Source organism: Nicotiana tomentosiformis, chromosome 11 (genome assembly GCF_000390325.3).
Source record: "Nicotiana tomentosiformis chromosome 11, ASM39032v3, whole genome shotgun sequence".
NCBI lineage: Eukaryota > Viridiplantae > Streptophyta > Magnoliopsida > Solanales > Solanaceae > Nicotiana > Nicotiana tomentosiformis.
Window position 1 is genome coordinate 6,480,518 of NC_090822.1, and position 9,316 is coordinate 6,489,833.

General features: G+C 35.3%; 1 protein-coding gene across 1 annotated transcript; it reads left to right on the plus strand.

The window, feature by feature from the left end:
• The first annotated feature begins 950 nt into the window (after nt 1-950).
• LOC104120647 (serine carboxypeptidase II-2) lies at nt 951-8,386 on the plus strand. Its single transcript, XM_009632449.4, has 10 exons — nt 951-1,351; nt 2,438-2,545; nt 3,415-3,510; nt 3,605-3,697; nt 4,422-4,507; nt 4,608-4,871; nt 5,752-5,885; nt 6,200-6,295; nt 7,705-7,810; nt 8,024-8,386. Exons 1-10 carry the CDS (start codon nt 1,084-1,086, stop codon nt 8,183-8,185), a joined length of 1,413 nt encoding a protein of 470 aa, XP_009630744.1. The 5' UTR covers nt 951-1,083; the 3' UTR covers nt 8,186-8,386.
• The last annotated feature ends 930 nt before the right edge of the window (nt 8,387-9,316 follow it).

Here is a 9,316-nt window from a genome sequence, read left to right on the forward strand (position 1 = left end):
AAATTTCTACCGCAAATTTCGCATTTGACACAATTCTTGTCATAAGCGAAGATGCCAACGATGACGTATTATTGACACTTGATGTAGATTCTTCTTGTTTACTGTCTCCCATTTTGACACAAATATTATTTAGTAGCTGACGACACAAATCAAGATTATTTCCTTTCTGGTGTGGAAGATCAGACTAAGCTGCAACCACAGAGCATACTCAGATAGAACCTTGACTCAGTTACCAAGATAGATCTTTTCTGATGTGGAAGATCAGACTATGCTGCAACCACAGAGCATACTTAGACAGTACCTTGGCTCTGATACCAATTGTTGCGGAAGCCAAATGTATATAGTGTGAATGAGTCACAACTACTATACCAAAAATTATGACAACCACTAAATAATAAACAATAAGACAACAATAAAAGAACACCAGAATTTACGAGGTTCGGCCAATTTTGCCTACTTCCTCGGACACAATCAATATTTTATTCCACTCCAAAATTACAAGTGAAATAATACTAAAGAGAGAAGATACAAATGCCTTAAGAAGATAAAAGGCAAATGAGAGGTGTTTAAATCCTAAACATTAGGCCTCCTTTTATAGGGTGAAATTCTCATTCAAAATTGTCATCCACCGATGTGGTACTTTTGCCAATTTCAACAAATCTCCACCTTGGCAAAATTCCATATCTTATATATATATGATTATGTATTGATTACGCGTCGTTATACACATAATATACATGACTACACATATAATATATATCTGTCTAAATATTTTTAATTTAAGCGATTATAAATAAACAAAAATCCGTATACCTTTCTTTTAACCAACCAATTGCACCATGTACACGTTTCCATCATATCAACAATGATTGCAGCTTTCTATCAGCACAACAAACGAAAACATGAATCATGTGCACAATACTGGACACAAACAACAGTACCCCTTACGTTAACAAATCATAATTGACACCCATCTTCTTGGCCAATAAGGCCTCTATTTTCAAGAATTAAACAAAAACAGTGGAAAAAATACATTCTTTATATATTCCCTTACACTCCATTTCACAAAAATTCTACCAAGAAATGTCAAATCTCAAGTGGGGTTTTCTTGTTTTTGCTCTATTTTTCATTACTGAGGTTCATTTGGGTAGTTGTTTTGTAAACTCAAATGTAGTACAAAAGCAATTAGATAAAGTTACTAAGCTTCCTGGTCAAGGGTTTAATGTGAACTTTGAAAATTATGCTGGTTATGTTACTGTAAATGAAGAATCAGAAAGAGCTCTCTTTTATTGGTTCTTTGAAGCTGTTGATGATCCTTCTTCAAAACCTCTTGTTCTTTGGCTGAATGGAGGTTGTTAACTTATCCCAAAGTTTTGCCCTTTTTTAGGTTTGATTAAATTCTTGTTACATTTTCTTGTTTTTTTTAGCTTGTGTTATGCTGGTTTTGGTTGTTTTCTTGATTCTTTGTTTGTATATAACTCTCTTGTTCTTTGGCTTAGTGGAGGTTTGATTAATAACTCATCCCCAAATTTTGCTCTTTTTTTGTTTTGTTGCATTCTTGTTATATTTGCTTGTACTATTTTAGCTTGTGTTAGGTTGGTTTTGGTTGTTTTGTTGATGCTTATGTTGTACTATATAACAAAAATTGAAGAGCAGTGGTGGAGCTAGGTTGAAGAAAGAGGGGATTTGTTGGAAAAAGGGATATTTAAACGAATAGACGGCCATAGTCATTATTTACTTTTTTTCTAGCAATATACATAGATTATACGATTATTATACACAATTATACACACGTATTACATAAATTATGCATATTACACCTGGCTATTTTTAGTTTAAGTGGTTGGGCGGCTGGCGGTTATTTGGGTTAATTCTTCTTGGAAAAGTATACCGTGCAAATAGGGTAATAATTAATTCGTGTTTGGTTATATTGTTGAATCTGTTGACATAAGAGAAAATGCTAGTGAAGTGGCAAAGATAAAAAATTGCTGCTTTTGCATTCTTGTTACATTTTCTTATTTTCTTTTAGCTCATGTTAGGTTGGTTTTGGTTGTTTTATTTGATTCTTTTGCTGTACATGACAACTATTGAAGAGCAGTGACGGAGCTAGGTTGAAGAAAGAGGGGATTCGTTGAAAAATTATACTGGGCAAATAGGGCAAAAACAAATTTATTTGTTTAGATTTAAGTTGTTGAATCCCCTTGTCATTAGAAAAAATTCTAGTGAAGTGGCAAAGGAGTTAAAAAATTGCTACTCTTGAATTCCCTTGTATAAATTCCTGGCTCCGCCACTGTTAAGTAGTCATCAATTCCCATATGCTTGAAGTTGAACGATCATTTTCCTCTTACAAAGATTTATTAAATGAATATTTCTTGGTTGCTCAATGTGGTTGATTGTGCCAATGATTTGTTCTCATATTGGTTATGGATTCTTGCAGGACCTGGATGTTCGTCGATTGCCTATGGGTTAGCTGAGGAACTTGGGCCATTTCATATTGAGAAAGATGGGAAGACCCTTTATTGGAATCCTTACTCTTGGAACTTAGGTATGTTTCTCAATACCTCTTCTTTCTTGCTATAAAAAGTTATGCCAGCTTCTGAGGTTTTTTGCATTTCTAAGTTCTCTCGTCAAAATATCAATTATGAGATATATAATATACATATGAGGCCTTTTCATGCTATTCACCTCAGCGCTTTCGACTTTAATAGAAAAACTTTAGCAATTTGGAAACATAGAATATAGTGACAGGCAGAACCTTATAGTTCTCAGATTTCACATGTGGATGTAAATGGTCCAATCTAATAAATAAGGATTCTCTCTCATGGATTTGGTTTTTTGGATTATCAAGGAAGCTTAAATTTACGTTGCTGGATCATCAAGGCTTGTTCTGTTTTAATGGAAATGACTAAACAGAATCTTCAATGGTTATATTTGTAAATTCAAGGGAAATGACTAGCTGTTTTGTTTCCTTTTATTTTCTTGGGGGGGGGGGGCGCTATCGACTGGATACCAACTTTCTTGAGCCAAGTAATGCTGTCTGTACGATTCTCTTGTAATGGATTTTACTCTTATTGTACGGGTAAATCAGTGATGCCACTAGGCATAGATGAAGCATGATTTGGATTTTGAGTTTGATTAGTTTATAATATACAGATTCTTTGACCTAAAGATTTTACCTGGCCTGACTTGAGTAGTTACTGGCAACCGGTGTTTCTCCAAACAATTTTAAAAGGATAGCAAAAAACTAAATTTGCATGATCACAAGCAGGATTAAGTCAATCACTCTATAGTGCTGCTGCAGTTTTTGTCTGAGACACATAGCTTCTGAAGTATGTATAATTTTGATATAATTCTGGGAAGCAGCATTTTAGGAACTCATCAGGACGGAGTCTGACTCGGTATCTGTTTCTGCAGCTGCAAACCTGTTATTTCTTGACTCTCCTGTTGGAGTTGGTTATTCCTATTCAAACACTTCATCGGATCATCTTAACAATGGTGACGCTCGGACAGGTAATAAATTGACCTTTTAAGTTATTTCCCTGAGGTTATTAATCATATATTTCTGTATAAATGTATTAAATTTCCTTCAATTGTTGCATTACAGCTGCGGATTCCCTTGCATTTTTGCTGAAGTGGCTTGAACGATTTCCAGAATACAAAGGAAGAGACTTTTATATTACAGGAGAGAGCTATGCTGGTAAAATTAATTTTCCAAGCTTCCTGTAAAATTTCTATTTCGAATCATTTTCTGGTTAGCTGTACTTGGTGCAATATGGTTAGATACCCTAGTCGATTGATGGTGACCAAAGTTATCGGGTTCACTGCAGCAAAACAAGTAGCTAGTCATCAAGATGATATTACATGTCTCTTATTCTTACACAGGAAATTCTTAAATATTTCAGGAATTCGATTGCTTGTATATATTAGTATGTAGATGGAGTCGTAAAGATCCTTTACTAGCTAATAACTCACTAATTGACGTCATTTGCTCGATGCCCGGATTGACAGTACTACAGATTCAAGCACTGGTTTGTCTCACTTGCCTAAAGGGTTGACAGAAAGTTTATAAATCCCTATTTCAAACAACTAAGTAGAATATAATTTACATTACGCCAAATCTTGGGCAGAAGCATCCTTTTGAGTTGATTGATTTCAAGTTGTTCGTTGACTATTCACCACACTGCCACTAATCTTATACTAGGTAGTGTTATTATTGTTGTCTGTTTTTGATAAATATCTTTCTTCATATGATTTACTGCGGCCAATTTTTTTCAATATTCAAAGATGCCGGGATGACAGCAACGATCTAGTCTCTTAACATTTGATTGTACTTTATGCAAGCAAATATGTTTCCTTGATATATTCTAGTTCTTTTCTGTTGGTAGCTAAATTCTATTACTGATTTCCTGATTGTGGACCAGGGCATTATGTTCCTCAGCTAAGTCAAGCTATTGTGAGGTACAATAAGGGTGTAAAGAAGCAAGTAATCAACTTAAAAGGTTTCATGGTATGCACGCCTGTTTTTCAACCCGATGCATAAGATTATCAAAGATGAAGCATTTGCATTTGTGTAGTTTAATACTAACACTAGGTAATGAGAATTGCAGGTTGGAAATGCTTTGACCGATGACTATCATGACCACTTAGGACTATTTCAGTTCATGTGGTCAGCTGGAATGATTTCCGACCAAACATTCAAGCAGGCGAATGCTTTGTGCGACTACCAATCATTTATAAGACCCTCAGAGCAGTGTGATAAGATTCTGGATCAGGCTAATGAAGAAGTTGGAAATATTGATTTCTACAGCATCTTCACTCAAACATGCACAGCCAAGTTTAGTATACTTAACCACTTGCTCAAAAGGAGCAATGTAAGTGACTAGAACTTTACTCTCGCTTTAAGTTCAATGATAAAGGTTTAACTCTATTCACTTAATGTTTGTTGTCATGGTTGTTTTGGAGTGCTAATGTTAATGAATCCTAGTATCAGGGAAGCCTAAGTATCAATTAATATTTTTCAAAGGAATGGATTTTGGACGTAGTGCAAGTAAATGACAGATTACAGTGATGAGGTGAATATCTTTGGAGGACATCTTCAACTCACCTCTATCAAATTTCAAAGCACTGTACTTGCTTTTTGTTGGTCTGTTCTTTTATCTCATTGTCAAATGTTGTCAGTGTATTCGATTAGAAAAAGAGTGTATGGCATGGCAAGAAGTGAGACACTTCTTAGTTCTTACAGATGTTGTAGAAAAGTGATAACCATGTGAAAATTGTTAATGGCTTAATTCAAAAAAAAGTTTGACGTCAGTATAATTAATATGGAATCGCAGAAGAGCGAGATTTATGACTTTGGCAAGAGTTAGATTTGTCTTTTATGGAATATCCTAATGGGGGAAGACAAATGGTTTACTTAAAATTGGCGTTCCAAACTGCTAATATACGATATTTTTGGGATTTGATACTCATTTTCCAAGCTTTTAGAGGTCATTGCCGGCCTATAATTGTGAAGGCGATGGACTGGAATAGTAAACTATCATTAAATCATACTTTCTTCTATTTATTTCCATTTTCCTGGATGATGATTGAGATGTTATCAGTATGCTATCCTTTTAGTATAGACCTCTTAAATGATGACAATGTAATTGTTGAACTTGGATACCATGCTGAATAGAACAGGAGATTAAAATGTTGAAAAAGATTTAATCAGCACTATTTTGATCACTGATAAAATTTCATGCCGTTAAATAGAGGGTTGGCCATCTCAGAAGAAGCTATGATCCATGTACAGAGCAGCACTCCGTGATTTACTTCAATCTTCCTGAAGTTCAGGAGGCTCTTCATGTTCATAAGAGAAACTCATCATTCAAATGGGTCGCTTGCAGGTATTTTCATTTTGTTCATTTAGTGGATATCTCCTCAAGATCTAGCTACCCGAAAGTTGGTATTTGGAACGAATGAACACGGTTTAAAGTGGTTTCAAAAGTTGAGGGCGCGGTTGCCTTCTAAAAGAAAAGCTGAAAGTCTATGGGGCAAAAAAGATGTTAAAGGTGTCTCGTGCTATTTCCTTGTTGTATAAGAGTCAAAAATGCATTATTCTGTAGGTTAATTTACTCAGTGAGCTCCATTGTTTTTCAATTGTAATGTCTTAATTTATACTAGGTAGCGCCATATATTTACTCATTTGCCTTACTTGCAGTGACGAAGTATCCAGTGGTTGGAAGGATTCTCCCAAGACAGTGCTGGACGTCTATCGTGAACTGATACGATCAGGCCTTCGTATTTGGGTTTTCAGGTGTGCTTTAATCCGTATACTAAGCTTTTCTTGCTCTTCTCATGTTTACTTGTTAAGTTAGGATGTAAAAAACCAGTGAATGCGTTGAATGGGCCAATATTTAGTTTCACAATTTGACTATCCACTCTGAAGCCGTACGTGTAAGAAAAAGAAGGTTGTCAATTAGAAAAATTCACAATCACAAAGTTACCATAATTGGGGGGGGGGGGGGGGAGGATAAGACTGCCAAAAAACAATAGAAACTGTTCTATTTTTTTGTACCATATGCTTTTCTGGTTCTTGATTATGATTTGAATTAGATTAAAAAAGGGTATAAAACTTAAAATAGCATGTTGGACGCATTCCAATGATTAATATAGGAACCTACAATTGGGAGTGCATTCACAATTCTGATAGTATTCATTTATTTTAATGCTAATCCGGTCTTAAAATTACAAGATTACATTCTCCATATATGCCAATTATTATCGTTGACTTTCACTATTATGAAACTTTTACAAAAGAACTTAACAATTATTTAGAAGAGGAAATGATTTTTGAAATTCATGAGTTGATTGAAAGAAAATTACCTTTAATAAAATGTAAATAGATTGAAAGAAAATACTACTCCGGAGTAGCCATAAACACAGATGCGAGGGAGAAATATTTTTTTTCTTATAGTTCTTGGCAGGGGAGGGAGGTGGATATAATATGTCTGCCCCCTAAAGAAACACGTCCATGGTTACCCCCGAGGAAAAAGAAAAAAAATGAAATGTTGGTTTGTTTCCCTTGTGCTTTTATTTTTTTTGGTACGACGATGTCATGAGTTAGAGCTTAAAATGGAGAAAACGAGAAACATGGCCACCCCAACTTGTTTAGAACTGAGGCGGAAGAGTAGAAGGGGAATCTTACTCGGTCTCTTCTTGTCTCATAGTATTAAAGCCTTAATCCATCAGGTTGTTTCATTCCCTACTATTTGAGAGAGAAGGAGAAAGGCAACTTTGAAGCTCCAAATTCTTCTTTCATGTAGTGGTACAAACAAAGTTGACAAGTACTAGTGTTAAGGATGTTAGGGGGTAAAGTATGATTAGAAAGCTAAACTTGGTGTCACTTGAAACATAGAAATCAAGTGATTTCTTCGTATCTGTCTAAGCCTTGGTGAACATTGGTTACCTAGTGTACCTGTTGCTGGTGGAAGGTAGCAGTGGAATTAGTCGAGGTGAGTACAAGGTACCGCGGACACCACGGTTATAAAAACAAAAGACTAGAGAATTCAAAAGCTTTGTTATATACTCGAGACTGCTCGCAAACATCATTGCCTGAATTTCTTGTACTTGTGAAGACTCTTCAATCATGCACTTCAAAATGTTAACCAAAACTGACAAAATGCTGATAATGCAAGGATGTCTTATTATTTTATTTTTTGGCAGTGGTGACACAGATGCTGTGATCCCAGTTACATCAACCCGTTACAGCATTGATGCTCTAAAACTGCCAACAGTTGCTCCCTGGCGCGCATGGTATGATGATGGACAGGTATTCTTTTTGCTCAATCTTGTTGTCCTTTCCATTTTGAGTCTTCTAGAAGTACCTCAAATTAGATCTGTCTATAGCTCAGCACTTACTTGTTTCTTGATTTAGTATCAATTCTGATCGCCCCACGGTGTGGGATAAGACTGGGTATGTTGTTGTAGTATCAATTTTGATCGTGTCAAACTACTATCATACTAAGATTAATGCATAAAACAGGTTGGAGGATGGACACAAGAATACAAAGGGCTGACATTTGTTACTGTAAGAGGTGCTGGCCATGAAGTTGCTCTGCATAGACCGAAACAAGCTCTCACTCTCGTCAAGTCATTCTTAGCAGGATCATCAATGCCTAGCTTGGAACTAATTAGTGACTCTTAGTTCTGTCTTTTCTTTTTTCCGAGATGATGCTTGTTTATCTCGAGCTGGAGAAAGCTATATCTAGATGAGCAAAAAACAATTGTTACATCGACTGCAGCTACCTGCTCGATATTTTGTAAAAACTCACTCGTCAACACGTTTCTAAGTTGTAAGAGTTTATCAAGGTTTATCTAATGCAAGCATGAGCATACCTTCCTATTATTTCATTAGGAACCGAAGTTATGATGCTTTCTATCTTTTTTTTTTGTTTGACCATAGGATATTCGAAAAGCACTAGTTATTCAGATTCTTAACCTTCACGATGTTGGTTATGAAAACTCATGTTCTTTTATATGCTTGAACGCAATTTTTATAGACCAATATTAGACGTTCTACTTAGTTTATTCTATTCAAGTTCTACTTACTATTTAAGTTATTGAAATCAACTAAAATTTTGCTTATATAATTTGGTGTTGGATAAAAATTGTGCTAAACGTGTAATCATCTCGTGTTTCAGGTAGGGTTCGAGAAATGCTGCACCCAAAGAATGTGATGTAGGCAACCTACTCGGATGTAAAGTAACTGATTTCATAGCTTAAACCCGTGACCTATAGGTCACACAGAGCTAACTTTACTATTGCTTCTAGTTTCCCCTTCAATCACTTAAATATCGAACAAATCAAAACAAACTATAGGACAAGTACTAGAAAGAAGTTTTACCTAGAAACTAATATTAAAATAGTAAACATTCTTATATCAAAATTCTAGAAAGAAACTAAAATAGCTTCCAACTGCAATCTCAATTCATAATTCTGAAAAATAAATAAATAAATTAACAAGATCAAAAATATAACTTTAATTGGAGCATCTATTTGGAAATCTAGGTGTGATCTCTTGTGTAAATGACAACGACAATTGGTGGATATTCACATCTTTACAATTAACTTCTAATTTCTTCGAATTGTATTTCCCTTTTAAATCCACTTTGAAAACTCCATATCCACGTGTAGAAGTACTCATCTCCTTAGCAACCTGATTGCCCTTTATCTTGACGGGCAAATTACTAAAAGTCACTTGTATCGGCATACGCTCTCCTTTTTGTTGATGATAAAGGCCTAAGGTATTTACTCAGAGAATATCTCCCTCGTAGGA